Source organism: Haliotis asinina, chromosome 8, assembly GCF_037392515.1.
Source record: "Haliotis asinina isolate JCU_RB_2024 chromosome 8, JCU_Hal_asi_v2, whole genome shotgun sequence".
Lineage (NCBI taxonomy): Eukaryota > Metazoa > Mollusca > Gastropoda > Lepetellida > Haliotidae > Haliotis > Haliotis asinina.
Window position 1 is genome coordinate 30,043,190 of NC_090287.1, and position 19,676 is coordinate 30,062,865.

General features: G+C 40.5%; 1 protein-coding gene across 1 annotated transcript in view; it reads left to right on the plus strand.

Moving 5' to 3' along the window:
• The window catches only part of LOC137294627 (uncharacterized), a 28,854-nt gene that overhangs the window by 2,046 nt on the left and 7,132 nt on the right, over positions 1-19,676 (plus strand). Inside the window, exons 2-5 of the mRNA XM_067825686.1 lie at positions 13,058-14,257; positions 15,165-15,414; positions 15,918-16,159; positions 18,099-18,291. Coding sequence (XP_067681787.1) covers positions 13,554-14,257; positions 15,165-15,414; positions 15,918-16,159; positions 18,099-18,291 — 1,389 coding nt within the window. The 5' untranslated portion in view covers positions 13,058-13,553. The remainder of the gene's footprint in view (positions 1-13,057; positions 14,258-15,164; positions 15,415-15,917; positions 16,160-18,098; positions 18,292-19,676) is intronic.

Below are 19,676 nucleotides of genomic sequence, written 5' to 3' on the forward strand. Positions count from 1 at the left end.
TTTTACATCTTTACTGCAGAGCGCCAAGTACCATCATTTTACTATAGCGAGGCCAGGGGATCTGACCACCGTCCTCCCACTCTCGCGACAGACGCTCTGTCCACTAGACCACAGTCAAGGCTTTTGGTAAACGACTCGTGCGCTGATTTGGTTACTGCAACAACATTATTGCTAAAAGGATTTGGTTAGTTTAGGAAAGTCTTCCTCCAATGCCAATACATTGGCATATACCAGAGTCATGAGGAAATGTGGGCGAACAGGTTCAACTACCATTTGTTTGGGCAGAGTCCAACCGTTACAAGATAATTTCTGAGTCTGACAGGCGTAAATTTATCAGTGTGACTTGGTAACTTTGGTCAGAGTCGAATTTCACATGTTCAGACAATGGTTTGTCCACTCCAGATACTGATGAGGTGTTGTTGCCATATTAGCACGCGCACACGCGCCCGCGCGCCCGCACGCACGCCCACATGAACACACATCCAAAACGAATAGCATAATACAATGTGGACTTGCAATATGTTCACTTTAATAATGTTCAAATCTGAATAATTAGTTCAACCTTTGAGATTAACTTTGAAAATAGAGAAGCATTTTCGTTTTAAGGATCATTTTCATGAAGAATATAATTTTGATTTAAACAATGCACTGGTGATTCAGAACCTGAGGATCGCCCGGTTGGATAGATTAACGCTTAGTGTCAGAAAATATGTAATTTTGATATGAATCAATATCTACATTTAAACTGAAAATTGCCCTAGTGAAAGTGGGAGATTCGGAATCTCGTTAAAATCTAGACGTAGTTTAAGGGGTTTTAAGACTATCAGGAGGAGAGAAAGTTGTGAGATGGACCATTTATTTTCTTTCTTTCATGTATGTGTCGTGAGAGGGACACGAAACGTGTGTAAATACCGAGCTGATTTAAATATTAATAGTGTCTCAAAGCTAATAGGATAGGATAGGATACAGGATATTTATATAGCGCACATATCCGCGCACTAGTGCATGGTCAGTGCGCTGGTATTTTTCCCTCGATCACTGGATGTCAATCTCAACTGCACATCGTATTTCAATCTCAACTCCGTGAGGAGTATACAACTCTTGCTGCCACTTGGCGCACCGAGGTTATTGAGGTTCGTTGGGACTCCATATTATCTTCAAGTGTCATTACAGATGCATAAAGATACATAATACAATATATGATCGATGATGAAATGAATGATCCATGACAATTACATGTTCGTTGGTTTTGTCTTATTTTATTTTCTGTGTGAACATGATCTTGTCTGAAACCAGTGACGTGGTGACGATTCTTGGTAATTTCCGAATATTCACGAACATTCCCGAATCGTTTAGAACGAACTTCGCGTACAACGAACTGAAAACAACAGTGCCTTTGAGTTCGTTATAAACGAATACTACTGTCTTTCACTGCATACGAGAACACAATTCAGCATATTTTGAGATCAAGACACAGTGGTAATACCGTCATCACCGGACAGTCGTCATATATCACAAGAATATCTATCCTTCCATAACACAATACTGTTCCACTACCACGTCGTACAATACCCGGAACGCGAGCTATTCACCCCAGTCACAATAACACTCACTGAACTTTCGGAAACTTGATACAGTATACAAACAGACTACTTTACTGACCCGCCAATTACGCTATGCCTGTCATGCTGCGATGGACTGATTTGTTGGGGAGTGTATAGCAAGCGTCTTGATACCATCTTGCTAGATGGGCTGAGGTTGTTCGCGCTGACCTTTTAGGTTTATGGTTTCTCAAGAGAGACATAAGTTGTTCGCTGGTCACGAGGGGGTTGTGGGTCGATGTACCCTTCGGGTTCAGGGAACATACACATATATCGAGGGTACATCAATCCATGGTCCCCAAGGGACTAGTGAACAACGTATTTATCTTACCGAACACCTTAATATTAATTTTTGAACTGTTTGAAGCATGGGTATCGGATCGTACACTTCAGCCCAGAGGCCCCCACCGCGGGTCAGAAAATCCATGAACTAAGCCCTGATGTACTACCCAGTCCCTCTACTATATAATATATATAATATATAAAGGCACGTAACAGAAATACGGCGACATGGTGAAAAAAAACCCGGACAATTTCGCACTCATCAATTAATATATCGTATTTCAAAGGTCTCATAAGTATTGAATGCTTTTTTCCATACTTCCGATGTGTGTAGGAGGCATATATATGTACAAAGGTTCTCTGTAGGGAGGTATAGGTTATTTTTTGCTTAAACGCCAAAGACCGAGTTGCTTTGCCGGAAGTATACAAAATTAGATCGTCCGCGCTTTACTTCACTAACTCCGGCAATCTGATTGGCTAACACATTACCCTGCAATGAATGGATACTTATGTGTTTCTTTGAAAAAAATATTTTCACTCTTTTTCAAAAATATTCTTACCAAGATAAAACAACAGACCGTGACATCTTAGATGTGCATAGGGTGCCTATGATGTAAAGATTGCATAACCTCTTGCAGTCAACGATATTCTCCAGACAGAGAGAATGTGCCACAAAACTGACCAAAGTGATTGTGACACTGCCTCATCCTTCCGCAGTGTCTTTAATGTGACACGCCCCATCTTGCGAAACGGAAAAACATCTTGCTCTGCAGTTGACACCTGAAAAACATGAACATGTAAATATGAGTGGGAACTGCATCTACTTGTCACTGATGAGTCAAACTGTCTCCACAAACGTTTTGAGGCTAACCAAACGTTTTCGAGGTTCGACCAAATTTGATCAAACAACCGTTGATGCACCTGGAATTTTCTGTAAATTAGTAGCCTGAAAGATTGGCAGTATGGACAATAAAGTCTGGAGCTGTTGGCAGATTTCTGGACATAATTTAAAGTAAAAGTCCCATCAATCGTTTGTCATGTAGTATAGTGTTATTCAAGGTAGAAAAAATCAAGTGTTTTGACACGACACATCAGTCTCTTTCTCAGACAGAATATGTCCAAGCCATTTTTCTAATCCACATGGTACTAATTCCTCCTGAGTGAAATGTATTGTTATGATGATTGTATACACATATTGCGAGCACCTTTGTGATTTTCGCCGATCTATTCCCGTTATTTTCACAGCTACTTTTTTTCCTTTTCACCGAACGTACTTTATTTCTGAGAAAGACGCTCTATATTGCATTAGGGAGGTTAGGGAGGTGTTACTTCTGCTCGATCCAACAATCTTTAACTTATCTTTCCTTTACGGATTTTCATGAAGCTCCGGATAAAACTTTTAAAGGGGAAGGACATGTTTTTAGGTTTTATAAGTTGCTAGTACTGGGGAACAAGATTTAAGTCTTCACTATCCTTCTCCATGAAGGTCCCAGCTTGCGATCACATCACGTTAAAGAAGCCTCACTATCCAGCATGAAGAGCTGATTGTACCCTCCACCTCTTATCTACCTGTAAATCTGGGTTAATCACTTAATTACAGGTAACACTAGAGACCAGGCCATAATAAAAATAGTATCACCAATGACAGTTGTCCTGACTCTAGTCGTTGTCGAACATAATTAGTATATGTTGGTTATTGCTCGTACTGAAAATGGTTGTCTCTCAGCGTTAAATGATCTTCATGTAATGAATATACAGAGGTTCATAAGACCACCAATTAACTCTTGAAAGTTGTCATTATGTAATGTATTTGTATTGTAATAAAGGCCGCGGTTCTTTGTTCCTTTTTGTGTTGTGGTAGAACCTCGAGAATGCAATTACTAGTATCTACTTACACGTGTACAATTTAGCTACGGAGGCATAATGATAATCATAATTGTCTAAAATACACGACGTCGTATATACTATAAGAGTGCGATATATATTACATATAATTACCTATATATACGCGTATACTACATGGGGGCATTATATATTACCCATAAATATGTATGTGTAGGTGTATACCATATACGGGCGGTTCAGGTTTCATCTTCCTACCTAATGGTACAGCTCAGATGTCTATACAGTTGTCAGTAAATTAATGTTCTCATCTTTTACATCCGACTGACGTACTTGGGGCGATAGGGTAGCTTAGTGGTTAAAGCGTTTACTCGTCACGCCGAAAATATGGGTTTGATTCTTTGGGTACAATGTGTGATGGCCGTACCTGGTGTAATATTGCTGGGATACGGCTAAAAGCGACGTAAACTCACTCACCGACGTACTTAATCTCTTCCCCAAAGTAGCTGATCTATTGGTAGCCCAGTAGGACATAAACAAAAGGCTTGTTGTCGTTCTCCACGATGTTCCAGTGTTGGTGTTTCCATTTTCATACTGATTGAATGTTGATAACTGAAGTAAAACAGACCGAGGACCTCATTGTCCGCATCTGAAACAGCCATGTATGTATTTACCTGGAGGAAGATCAAACAAGGGAATATACTTATTTCAATGTCTGTTCTAACAAAATGTCTAAATTTCATTAACACGTTAGTTTGTCAGATCCGGGTATGAACTGATCTTCAGGAACCCATGCTTGATGTGAGAGAGTAACAGGATCGGGTGGTCAGACTCGCTGACTTGGTTGACACGCGCCATCTTTTCCAGTTGCGTAGATCGATGTTCATGCTGTTGATCACTGGATTGCCTGGTCCAGACTCGATTATTTACTGACAGCCGCCCTATAGCTGAAACATTGCTGAGAGCGGCGTAAAACAGTCACACCAGTCTCCCTTGACCTAGTACTGACTAATCACTGAAGTACCCCACTTCCTACATTCATTTGTCTCGCAGAAATCGTTAAGGGCCCAGCATAATTTATCTTTTTGATCAACCTCCCAAACCTCCATCTGCATTATCTTTCCCAAGCCGATTAAAAACTCAACGTTTGATTTCACAGAACAGATCTAATCACGATTTCTCTGGCTTTGTTTAACGGGCAATCAATGGACGACATTTATGTGAATAGTTACAGTATTAACTCCGGTCGTGTTCACGGAAATGAGTAAAAGATATACGCCTGGATAAAGAAAGCCGTCGGCACAAGGACATTAACGCAGAGCACACAACGCTGTTCGGTTACGTGTACAATGGCGTAATGGAACGTTTGACAGTACTCGACGCCAAGAGATTGACTTAAAAGAGCAATAAAAACAATGCATTGACCGAAGAATGGCGATGCAGTTTTTGGATTGTGGCTTGTATATATAGTTTTTATGCTGATTGTGTTTCATTGTGAGCAGATTATTGCTTTAAAATGACCGTAAATAATGTAGACTGGGACGAGGTGTATTGATGGTGTAGTTTCATGTGATTTGATCTTAGAGTTGTGGTGCTGGAACGCGAGGTTTGAGTTTAGATTATCTCGGGGCGTGATTTGTCCTCGAGGCACAGGCATTCGGTTTGTCTCGGCTTTTCCCGTTACCAGCACAACGCCTGCGCGATCAATGCAGTGACAAGGCAGACACTCACTGATTTACCGATCCCACCCATATTGGTTGTTTAACGTGACTGTCGATTTACGAGAAGGTTATATTGGGTGAAAGGCTACTTGGAACCTGTTTTCACCGAATGTTCACATTTATAGGGTCAAATAATTATTTTTTGATCAAGATAAAATTTTTTTTTTTTGCCGCATTACAATTACAGGTTTATATTAGTAATATTGCTTTTATAAGATTCAGTTTAATAACATATATATATATATATATATATATATATATATATATATATATATATATATATATATATATATATATATATATATATATATATATATATATATATATATATATAATTATATGTATGTATGTATATGTATATACATAAGTACCACAAAACCTCCTGCCGAATGTGCCACTCGTCATAAAGCCTGGTTCCTGGTTTCAAATGCGTTGCGTAACCTTTGCAATGTGCAGAAAAAGGTTTTTCAACGATCTCATTTGTATATTCTGTTTTTTTCTTCAGATTCCCGATACTCATGTGTTCACCTATATTAAAAACATGCATGCTAGCAATTTCACCAAATTGACAAATCCTACAAGTTCGTGATTACTACACCTAAACTGACCTACTCGGCAAGTCATTATCATGTTGACTACACTGGCCATTCTTGTTTGTCTGCATCGCATATACTTATAATCACGGTGTAGGCTGGATATATAAATTATCGTGGATCTGTGATCTTGCTCGGTGTCTTTGACCATATGCCGAGCATGGCTTTTCTTTTATGTTAAACTTTTGACCGCCTGTGGATGTAATCTTAATGGATTGTAAGCACGGTGTTAAGCAAATACGTTAACATTGACCCAGCCTGTTGATTGAGTCAGTCAACATTTCACCGTGTAGTGACACTATCTTTCCTAGGTCAACTCTATACACCCTTATTCCAGCGTGTATTCCGTATGGCCTACCCCACAAAATAGACCAGCACCCATGGGCAACCAGAGTCTACAACCACAGATGTTGTATTTCAGCTTTCATGTTGAACCATGCATTACCGGTACTTACCGGTTATACTGCCAAAACGTGATATCAGGAGTACATTGGTACTGACATCCATGATTTCAGATCATGATTTTTACCATATGAACCTTTTAAAGGTCGTATTAAATTCATATACACTATTATGTGACAATGCATGTGATATACATGTTGTTTCATTTAACAGGAATATCTTCCATCCCAGCTGGTTTAGGTCATTCTTTACCATCAGTCTAGATTGTGCATGCTATTTTCCAGTGAAGATTATTCTGTTCAATCCAGTATTCAAGTGTGAGTGTTGATACTGTTTCAGAGAGGAAACTCTCCGTACACACCAACCTACCAGTACACAGGAGACTTTGTTGTTGTTTAAAGTCGCATTCAACCATGTTGACCTGACCACCCAGTCCCGTTAGTCGCCTGTGACGACAAGCATGGGTTACTGAAGACCAGTTCTAACATTCACAGTGCACATGGTTGACTGCCTTCACTTGTAAGAGCACATGCATCAAGTCTAGCCCCCTGTATATTCGATGGCCTGTTATCTATTGATCTATCTGTGTCTATATACCTACCGATCAGTCCGAGCTACCCACCAGTGGTTGCCGGCTGACGACAAGCGGAGTACCGGACATAACTCTCCCGTCTACAAGGTTATATTTCAAATCAGGTAACTCTAAACTTAGACGTTGGTACACATCTTTCATCCAGTCAACGGAATGTTTTATAATGTTAGACTTACAAGAGCAGTGCGGTCGAAAGGAAGAAATCACCGTAGTATGGTGGGTCGAGTGTGACAGAAAGCCATTCTGGTTAATGAACAAAATCTGATTCATTTTACCTAATATCTCATATCTCTCAGTCAACTCTGTATACATGCACATGTGGGGTTCAGTACTTTCGTAGATACTAGTATTATAGAATTACTCTTAAATGTGGAAAATGGGGGCGGGGGCATTGATTTTGTACATTACATTCAGGGGGGTCACATTCCTTGTACTTAATTTTAGGCGAGTCAGTCACATTGAACATGTCTCTCCATTTAATCATCATCACCCCACCTAGCCATGAATTACGAACGGTACCTTACCGTTAACGAACTTGTCATTTGGATTGTTACCATTGAAGAACCTGTCGTTCAGACAGACACTACTGGAGAACGTGTTTAGGTTGATGTTTCATGTCAGACTAACATTGCTGAAGAAACTGTCCTGACTGACACTCTTGAAACATTGCAAATTGGACTAATACCATTAAAGAAACGTTGAATTAGACATGCACTATCGAAAGAAACTATTCTTTAGACGAACTCCATTGAGGAAACTGTTATTTAGACTAACACTAGCTAAAAATCTGTAAATTAAAGTAACGCTGTTGAAGAAAGTGTCATTTAGATTGACACTTTCGGAGAAACTGTTATTTAAACTAACACCGTTGAGGAAACTATCAATTAGATTAGCACCTTTGACGAAACTTAATTAGACCAACACTTTCGAAGAAACTGGTTTTTTAAACTAACGCCGTTTAAGAAACTATCATTTAGATTAACACCGTTGACGAAGGTGAATTGTACTAACACTTTCGAGGAAACTGTAATTTAAAGTAACACCGTTGAAGAAACTGTCATTTAGACAAAGACATTTGAAGAACCTGTAAATTTGACTACCGCCGTTGCAGAGTGTAAACGTTGGCCCTGGTGCCCTCAAGTATGGCAGTAATTCCGGGATAGATCGTCTAGACATGATGTTAGATGTTTGGCAGGATACTGTGTAGGGACTTATAGACATGAAGGGACTACGGACGTAGTTAATGTAACACAGTCAGTATGGTTTGCTTGTTTCTTTTAATACCGGTTGTATGTATCGCATTGTTGATCACATGCACGAGTCACAATATTGGCAATAGCATTTATTAGCAAGGAAATATATTCCGATTCGGGTTTGTTATTGCACGTGTTTGTAGACTAGTGATTGGCATGTATCCAAACACCAGGGTAAGAATAAAGCATAGGAATACATCTATACCTAATCTTCAAGACGAATCTCACCTCATGAACTCAAGAGGTGTGTTGTTTTGAGCATCAAAGCAAATACAAATTACTACCACAACCAGGAATGGTAAAAATGCACGAAGGGGATTGAAATTCATGAATATTTCATCAGTAAAGTATTACAATACCTGCCCTGTCGACCTCCACTCGTTACACTGTTGAATGATTATGTCAGCTGATGGTAGCATGTGGCGTCTCAACCGGCGGGGTCATTACTGGTTCTATACTGTGTGTAATGGTTCATAGATTTATTGGTGGCAATGTCACAGCTGAATTGCATGAATTGATATATAATAAACGTGTTTTGTGCGTGTTTAGATGTAAATCATGTACCAGGGTGGTCCCTTATCATAATGTGTTCATGATCAACTTGGAATGTCAGTATGTACCTCGTTACGTATTAGCATGCACGCGGCTGAAAAGGAGATCGCATGGTCACAATGGCTGATTGGTGTGGGCAGGAAGTGACCACTTGAAACAGATAACGCTGCACGTTATGTGGTAACCATCCAAGCACCATATCATCGGGTGTGGAACTTGTGAATTGTATCATATGCTGTCTATTTCAGTTATTTTTTGTTTTAGATGTGTTAACAAAGAGATTCCAATATCGCATTCAAACCACTGTAATACCTGTCTTCCAGCGTTATAATAGGATTTAATGTATATTTGCATTAATACGTTAATGTGTGAGAGATATAGAGATATTAAACACGGATGCCAACCTTCATGTACACTTGTTAACGGCAGTTTTGATAACCTTACTCGGCTAAAATCTTGCAACAGCATAAACAGTTATTAATTTGTCTTGGACTTCTCCTCCGTCATATAAAGAACGTAAGAAAGTAAATCTGATATTAAAATGTTTTACGCATTATTTCCATCGTACTAATACTTAAGCATGACATTGTACAATATGATGTACCCATGTGCTTATGTTTTTGTATTTTGGGCCTTTGGCCTAGAATTACAGACATTAATCTGTCTGTCTCTCTCATGCATATCTCGTTAAAGCCGTTAAAATATTATCTATTTTGGTTTAACTGATTAACTAACCGATCAGGAAAGTAGAATTGTGTAAACATTACAAACCCAAGAAGATTGAAGTTTCTTACTCTTTTCGATCTCTCACCAAGATACTGGGGCAATATGCGTAAACTGTCTTGACCTTACAAGGAAAGGTTCTGCAACACCCCAGTCTAAATTACAACACTGTCAGTGTCTTAGACGAACACACATACCTACGGGTACCTTTGAACGGCATTACTAGATATAAACACTTGAAACCAGATCAAGAAAAAACAATACAATATGGTGTATATCAATAGTTTAAATATTGACTTGAATGTATGGCACAACATAGTCAACTTAAAGTCAAACAGGTGTAATTTAAGTCAGGCTACATACAGTGTACAGTGAATGTTGACGAGCTCCGGGGAGAAAATGTTGATATACTTCAAGTTGGTAATAGTTTGTGAACGGGTGCTGGACATACGTTAAAACTACGTTGACACTAAAAGGTATAATGACACCGATACCGTGGAAGGTGTGAATCAAGCATAAGTAAACAGAAGAATATTTCATAAATAATATACCTGTGACACGCTAGTAGTTTTACTGCTCTTCGTCCACAGGGTTTTTATTTCCCAATTTATTGTTCTCTAATACAATAAGTAATTGTCTCGCCACGATATGGTTGAAGTAATGCCGATGTGGAAATAAATATTAACACAGCCAGCAATAAATATCTACGTTTTTTCATCAGGATGATGAATCTCTTATCATTGGCCCAGCTGAACCACTGTCACTGTATAAGCCTTGTTAAAAGAAATATACAACTGCCCGTTTGTTCTAATCCTTGTTTATTGCAGGGTGTTCCAGATAACAAGGCTAGATGATCGAGTGTCAGTTGAACCATACTTATATCCGTCACAGTGGGCTTTGTATGGACATTTACCATAGAACAGTCCTCTCAAATACTCTAGTATGATTAGAAATTATGACTGTAGGTGTTGTTCGTTGCCCGGCGATCCCACAGCACGTCCTTGTTCTGTCACCAGAACGCTTATGTCTCTACTAGGGGACTACTTGCAGCTTGCAGGTGGAGTAAGTCCGCGAACGATTTCATTCACTAACAGGATACCTATTAATACAGAGTGAGATCTTATTATACATATTTTATTTACGCACTTATAATATTTACTTAACGATTTTATGTGTGTGCATAATTAAACTGAAACACTATATGTAAAGTCTTTGAAGGGCATTTAGAAGTGGAATACATAGGAATGAAGATTTTATGGATATCAACTTCTTTATATGAGAACACAACGTTTCGGAGTTAATGCTGATGAAGGAGTAAGCATTAACTCCGAAACGTTGTGTTCTCATATAAAGAAGTTGATATCCATAAAATCTTCATTCTCACGATATGTAAATATTTCCATGGTATTTGTGTCGTAATTTTATAGACTTTGTCATCCGGACATACCGGACATCGGCTTTGGTATTACCATGCAACGTCACCAACTTCAGCATACACAAGCACGCACACTCACAGACACACGCGCACACGAACACGCACACGCACACTCGTAAATTGGCACGCGTTAGTATCGTCCGTGGGTTACGAAAACAGCGCGCACGGAAACTGTCTTGAATTCACCATTGCAATTTTGCCGGTGCCGAATGAAGAATCGAAATCATTGCTTTAAATATCTTGTACAGCTACCTACTGTCGTCAGCTACATATGTGTGCTTGTATGTTACAAAACCACATCGACCCCTGTATGTCCATCACACGGTTGTTTTAATACAACACAGTCGATAGGTTGTATTGACACCAAGTTAATTTCGCCTGCAATATCAAAAGCAATAAAACCCTTATTAGAGATAACGAAAGTCACCCTTGTAGGAGGACCTGCATAAGCCGATCTTCCTGTTTGGGACATACGCGTCAAATACATGTCCCACCGCTTTATTAACACCAATCCCGTCTCCCCAGGGGGTAAGGTAGTCAGTCCCTAAACCCTTACCTTTATAATTGTCCAGTATTGCTCTGTTTCCATACAATACCCTTCAAAATAGTCATGTCTGTTTATCGCTGAAAAATGACCAAGGTTTGGATATTGCCGAGAGTGGTACGAAGCCCTCCGTGTATACATGCTCTGAACCGTAACACGATCAATTGTGTAGGTAACCCGCCTCAATATATTCTTCTTGGGCTGTTCAGCTTGTTTCGGGCCGATATTTAGGATTTCATTTCGGGTGTTATTACTGAGACTTATTTAGCTCATGTCTGGAGTGTTTTCTTACACCCATTGTCAAGTAAGTCTACCTTATGAGATTTCTGTCGACCTGTAAGCTTTTAAAGTAAAACGACACGTTTACCGTTATTCGTGCCATGGTGCGTGGAGAAAGGGTTGGTTTGCTGTAATGTGGAGAAACGGTTGGTTTGCTGTAATGTGGAGAACGGGTTGGTTTGCTGTAATGTGGAGAACGGGTTGGATTGCTGTAATGTGGAGAACGGGTTGGTTTGCTGTAATGTGTTGTCAACTTGACATGCTGCGATTGACACCAACAAGTGCAATGTGCGATGTGAAACGCGTATTTCTCCTTTTCTGTTTATACAATTCCTAGTGATCATCTTGATTAGACCTACAACTAATCAAGCCGCAGCATACGTCAATACAGTACAAAATGGTACTTGTTGTTGTCCTGTCCTTACATTCGGCATTAAATCAAAACGTGTTGGCTCGGAGTCAGCATATTGTGTCTGAGTAGGGTATGTATTTATGTTAATCTGGCTTGGTTGTAAGGTGGCTAGCACAAAATTCGGTGTTTGTCCTCACACAGAAACAAACACACTTACGCACGTGCACGCATATTCACAATGACATACACGAGTCGCACTAAAACCTCAATTATCTTCAGCGCAGCGTTAAACCTTAAGGAATTATCTCATTAAAGTATTTGTGAAACCCATTACTTTTTCAGTCTATAGTTGCTTATAGTTATATGGTTGCTCATAACATTTCATTGTTAACAAATATGGTTTGGGCACAATACCAGGTTCGCAATGAAACTGAACCTGGTTATATACAATCGCTGAACTTGAAAACCTTCTCCAGATAGAGTATTTGTCAACGAAGGGAGGTAATAAAGTCTTATAACTACCTGCCTACCGCTAATCGGTGCCCAGTCTACTGACTGCGACTGTTCTTCGTCCCTCTTGAGGACAAGTGCCTGTGCAGTGCCGTTGACATAGACTTGACGCACCGCATGGCACACCCACTCACTGTTGTCTTGCTGTACAGACATGCCATTGTTGCTATACTGTCTGTCTTAAAGGATTTGATATTACATTGAATACATGCTTGGAATGTCCCGATGTTAGATACGAGCCGTGTTTCGAGTACAGCTTGGATTAGGGTCGGTGGACTATCAATATGAGGCTCCAAGTCTAGGAGTATTTGAGGTATTTTCGTAAAGAGAACAACTTGTTCATGTATGACCGTTTTCGTTTTGTGTGTGATTTCAGATAAATCTGCGAGAAAGGACAGTTGACATGTGAGTCATCCGTCATGGAGGGGCTTACCTTCGCCCCAGTCCTGGTTCGAACCCGGATGTCTGAACAGATGTGGTTCCAGTCACACCATCCTCGAGATTGTGGATAGCCATTGTCAGACCAGAGACATTGGACAAACAGCAGCAATAGTTGTGTTGTTTTGTGAACGAAGCAATGTGAACCTGGATTTATCTACGCATCAGTGTATAGTTGTTCCAATATACCTTTAACTCGAATTCGGATGTGTCGAAGTCACGGTTGAGCCAAACCGCACTCCGGTCCCGACAGTCTATCACTATAGTTACCACTAGTTTAACCCGTATGTGTCAAAGTGGATATGTCAAATTCTCGGCTGTCACGGACTCAAGTGACAAAGATCCAAAAGATAAAGAGGGGCATAACTAACCAAGGATTGGAAATACGTTTTTGACCAGTAAATCACCCATGACGGCCTAACCCAGCACTAAAAATGGACTTTAATACTACTGTGGACTTCCAAACCCTCCGAGGACAGTATTCGTCTCATCTAAACCCAGTCCTTACAGTATTCACGGTAGTGGGGGTACTGTTAAACCTAACGTCCGTCCTGGTGAAGGCCCTGCTGAAGTTTGCCATGCCTCACACCTGGAAGCTGTCATGTCTTCTACTGGACGTTTCTCACTTCACTCTGGGGCTGGGTCTAGCTCTACTGCTCTGTTACATCAGATTCCAGGCAGAGAGTTTATGTAAAGCAGCAGGTTTCTTCCTCATGGTCGGCGTCCTTGACTGCGTGTGCATCTACCTCATCTCCAACGTCATCATCCTGTTCGTGCAATACCCAGAAAAACTGACGGGGTATTCTCATTACCAAAAATGGACTATTCCGGCCATGTTGGTTCCGGAGAAGGTTTTTACTGTCCTTCTTGCTCTCTTCCCCTTCCTCCCCATCAGCTACTTCAACGACAACGATGACCCCTACGTGATCACCTGTCTTCCCGTCCGGGAGACTGACGCAAAGGGATCGGGGTATGGCGCAGCTCTTATGTTCATCTCGTGGGTCGTCCTGGGCATTGCCGTCATCGTGTGTATGGTGACCACATTCAGATTGTGGAAGAGCTCCGGAGGGAGGATCCACGCCTCATCTCCGAACATCTGGCAGATGATGATGCTGAGCCAGGGCAAGACGTATCAGAGGTTTGACATCTTTGTTTTTCCGTTCAGTTTTTCATTGCGTTGATTTGTTTGCTTTCTCCAGTTGTCAGCACTATTGGAGCGTTATTAATTTATCGTGAAAAAGAAGGCAGTGCTGGTGGCCGGTGAAGTGACACAGGAATACACATCGCCTGTTTCACATTTCGTGGACTAAATTAGGAAGTTTCAGCTCGACGCCCCATTTCTACTATCAAGCCCAAACTTCAAAATTTTCAAATATAAGTCTTTGCATTTCCCAATCATTTCTGCGGCAAGCTTTCGCGAATTTTGTTGAATAAAATCCAGTCTGTATACTACAGTCTGATGAACATCTCCAGTGTATTCATGTATCTCCAAATGCGACGAGTAAGTTAATTTTCCAAATGAAAAGTAAAACTAGTAGTAGTAGTAGTAGTAGTAGTAGTAGTAATCCAGCTAATGCGATATGACGAGGTGTCAGTCAAATCAGCAAGGTTGATCATCTGATCCTGTTCTTCGTCATCTCCCACAAGCACGTGTTTCTGAAGATCAGCCTGGATCTTCACGGACCACTACCACTACTGTTACGTTCACAACCCGTACTACTGTTACTGATATTACTGCTGCTGCTACTACTACTACTACTACTACTACTACTACCACCACCACCACCACCACCACTACTACTACTATTACTACTACTGCTGCTGCTGCTACTACTACTACTACTACTACTATTACTACTACTACTGCTGCTGCTGCTACTACTACTACTACTACCACCACCACCACCACTATTACTACTACTGCTGCTGTTGCTGCTACTACTACTACTATTACTACTACTACTGCTACTGCTACTACTGTTGCTGCTGCTGCTACTACTACATGCTAGCCATGAAATGACCAAGTATTTCTCCTTACTCTCAAGGTTTCTCCTCTTGGAGCAGTTGGTGTGGATGGTAGTGTTGTTCATGACGACAGTCATCATCTACACCAACACATCGAGACTGCTGGTTCCCCAGTGGATCGCCGTCGTCGCCCTCAGTGTCAGCACCTTCTTTCACGCCGTCCTCAGCAACATTGTCACCATCCTGTGGAGCACTCTCTGCTGCAGGACAAAGCAACAGACCAAAGAACCTTATCAGAAGCTGAAGAAACTAGAGCTGTTGAAAATAGAGGTGCGTGGAACCACGATTCATTTCGCTTTCCTTGGAAGCATACATGTGAATCGATTTTTTATAGACATTTGGTCGACAGTAATTGAGTAATCTACGAGTGGCGGTTTAGCGGTTCATATTCAGTAACTGACTGTGTAGGAAATCTACTTGGCAATGTGACAGCCATTGTCCATACAGAAGTGTTAGTTAAAGTATCAGTGTTGTGTCTAGACATAACGTGCTTTCGCAAAGTGCAACATTACTTGTGCAAACGTAACTAAATGTTGATGTAACATTTGATGTCGAGCCAGTTTCACTAAATCCATTTTCTGCGAGATCGTTTTGTAAACGTTTGCCATTAATATACATTGGATCACGTGATGCATTACCCCTAGAAGATCAAGCTACATAATCTGCTAGTAAGCTTACACAATGGCAGACCTTGTTTCCCTTCAACCCATAGTCATGTGAAATGTCAGCATGATGCATAAGGTGATCCCTTATTCTGCCAATATTCCACCCAGGCCCCTGGCAAGTTACGCATGAAGGCTACCTGGTCTGTGGGTAAGGGCGTGTACAGGCGTGGGCTGCTGAAGGTGTATGGGGTGGACCACCTGAAGGCGTGGGCCCAGGAGATCGTCATCCTGGGAATGATGAGGAAGACGCAGAGCGCCAGCTTGCTGCAGTGTCTGTGGACCAACAGCGGAAACCCTTACTTCGAGACCATGACCCTGATCACCGGGGAGATCATACCTGGAGAGTCAAGGTAAACATCTTAAAGCATCTAGCAGCATTGACTGATGTCTAGGTTATAAATACCCGAGCTAGTGACTATTTTCTGTCCGTGTCCGGATTTCGCCTTCAGCGACTGAAATTTATGCTCGGGTTAACATAAAATTTGAATTCACAGACAAACATGTGGAATGTGCTATTACTGCTAGCTTTCAAGAGTGTAGGAATTTAAATAACGTACTGAAGTGCCTTTGGGCCACATGGGTGCAGTGATATCATCTTTCGTCTCTGGGACAGTTGTCTGTTTGGTAACATGCGCATTGTGGGTTTCAGTTAGATAGTTGGCTTTGCCCTTGAGCGTGTCCTTTCGGTTTATGCCTTGTATCTTCTTAAAGTCGCAAATAGACAACCAATAACTGGCAGTTTCCTCTTGTTTTTCATGCGACGTTATTTTTTATTTTATATTTGTTATTTCTTGTTAGAACCATCACGCTTTAAATCTGTTCCTTTCAACATACATTGCTGTATTTATGAATGTACTGTCGTACGGTCGTTAACGATGGTGAGTGATGGGTGCATTTCGAACAATAGTAGGACTGACAAGCGAACAATAAAATATCAAATCTTATCTGAAACTGTCAACACGACCTGTAAACAATGACATTTCATAAGGTTAGATTTCCTTGTACACAAACACTATACTATATCTACAAGATATGTCATAGTATGTCTGCTGTCTCCTTCTCTGTGTCTCGCTGTTTCAGTCAGTATCTACATTCTGATCAGATCGGGCTGATAATGTCGCCCGATGCACTGAAAGGGTTATTGTAATGGCTGTGATCTTTGTAGTAGATATGTTCAATAATCACCGTTTGTGACCGTTTGCTAATAGTATATTTATCTGATCAGTGAATGTATATATGGCACTATAAATATATTGGTTTCATGATAGAAATTTCTGGTATGATAGTTGAGCCTGTAGAGGAATTTGGGTAAGTCGAGTACGTACACGTGCCCGTGTCCATCTACACAGTGTAAGATTGTATATTTCAGAGTAATCTATTGTATAGTGCACAATGTCATTATACGTTTCACAGTGGCAAATGATTTATACCATTTAGAATAGGAATGGGATACTGGATTTACAAGACTGATAAAGGGCAGGTGATGAAGCCAAGGAGGAAACAGATGACGGAGAAAAATTAAGGGAAAATATGACTATTCATTCCATTCTTTCAAAAAGGTTGTATATGTATGGATATATATTACTTTTTCTCATATGTACTGGCGTTATCTAGTGGTATGCTCGTAAAATGGAATATATTCAATGGCATATTTCAATTTATCATAGGGACTCATTCTGTTGACAGATGACATATTTCTGTGGTGGCATTGACACCAGTTCCATTTTCTCATGAAACTACGTTCAGCGATTTTGTGAAAAGATATCCATTGACCACTGGAAACCAGACTGATTTTCTCGGCTTTGAAAAGTAATATCCTACCTTATAACTAGACCTACACAAATAACCTCAGAGGTTTTGATAACAGTATAAACCTGATTCATGTCCTTCTGCTGAAGGTGATCTTGGTTTTTCTTCTGACCAAGGTAATCATTTTGTTCACAGAACACGAGGGGATCGACATTCTTCATAATGAAATCAAAATGGAAAGATAAACGCTTCCAATGGCAGTCACACATCAAGAAACATCTCTCGCAAGGGACTTTTACAACAGGAATAGTTGCAAATATTTTTGGGCAAACATTTATGATATTCAAAGGTTAGGAGCTGACGTTAACTGGCGAAGGGATATGAAGTATCTTTAAATGTTTGTAACATTAAGTTATCTATAAACCTTTCATGTTCTTTCACGAAACCTTTAAGGTTTCAGAGGCAAGTTTTAAAGACATGGAAAGAAAGACGTTGATCAGGTGTAAAGCGTAACGAAGTGCTGATTCTTACTCTCCATAGACTCATCTGCTTCGAGTTCACCAACAGCGGCACCCTGGACGACTTCCTGCACCATCTCGACATGCCGCTGCCGGAGCCATGTCAGAGAACCATCATCCACGACATTGCAGAGGGTCTCTCCTGCCTCCACAATCACAACATCCTCCACCACAAACTCACTGCGGCTTCAGTCTTCCTCAAGGGATCCGTACAGGTTAGTGGTATATGTTGGAATACACATGTACAGTGAAACCCACTTATTTCAAAGGAAGGTTGCCCTTGAAATCGACCGAATGAGGTAATGTCCGGAATACATATAACGAGTAGAGTCCCATAGTTGTGTCAAGAGTCTCTGATTTTGATTGAAATTCGACCTTTGCCTCTATAGTTATCTTTTGTTTGTAAATACCACTCTGGTTTGTAAATCCCACACTGGTTTGTAAATAGCACACTGGTTTGTAAATACCACCCTGTGCTCATGTTTCCAGATGACGAATATGGACGACATATTACCCAAATTTACCAGCACATTGTGACATCACTAAAATATCGTCAAGCTCAAGTGACTAACATGTTTCTTTATTATCTGGTTTAGTTTTACGTGCATCACTTTAACAGCACGATATTAAGCTCATTATATAGGGGTTTTTTAAATATTGTGTTTAGTTAAATTTGAGATTTACTTCTACAGGACATACTATAATTATTAATGTGAAAACAAATCTTCGCATACTACTCCAGTTACATAGCTAAGGCCCCAACTGCAGGCATTAACGCGCTTGACTAAACAACAACTGCTTGCACACGATCTGGTATGACAGCATTAAGGCCAGATTCTGTTCAAGAATCCGAAACCCGAGATACCTGTAAATTTAATGATGTGTTCAGATTTCTTTTTTAATTTCAAAACATGTCTTCTTATTTAAGTTTCTTCAATTGACTATTCGAATCACAATTAATTACACAGAACCCCAGACAGATCCCCTCTGAAGAGCCAACAGAATATCAATGCAGAGGAACCTGATATCTCTAAATGTAGCCCACACGTACAGCGACCTGGACTATGCACCAAATTAAACCTCGCATACTACATTATGCTTGGGTCAATGGACAGGTTGAAAACTTACAGTGCGGTCTTGTCAGAGGAGACGCTGTACACAATGACGGCATTGTTGACGTATAGTCACTAGATAGAACAGGGAAGATTGACAGCTCTGGCAATTGGCCAGCACCAGCGGGGTACCTGTATGTGACGGGGTAGTCTAACGTGTAGTCTCTGAATATATTAAATTTGGACAGAAACAAATACGGTGCATCCGGGTTATAATACCACCCTCGATGTAATGTCATTTTGGGCCAGAACGGATTTTGTGTCTGTATAATGCCCTGCTAATAATATAATGCCCTACTGGATATAATACCATTAACCTATGTTTCACGTTTTTACCTGGTTATAGTGCCAATTGCGCTAGCTGCATGTTGCATTCACACCTTACTTGGTTAACTGATATGATTCAAATTAACTGACCAAACTCATTCATGTTTTAAGTAGTCATGTAATCCCATGAGAGAGTGCACGGAGTCGTTCCACAAAAAGCT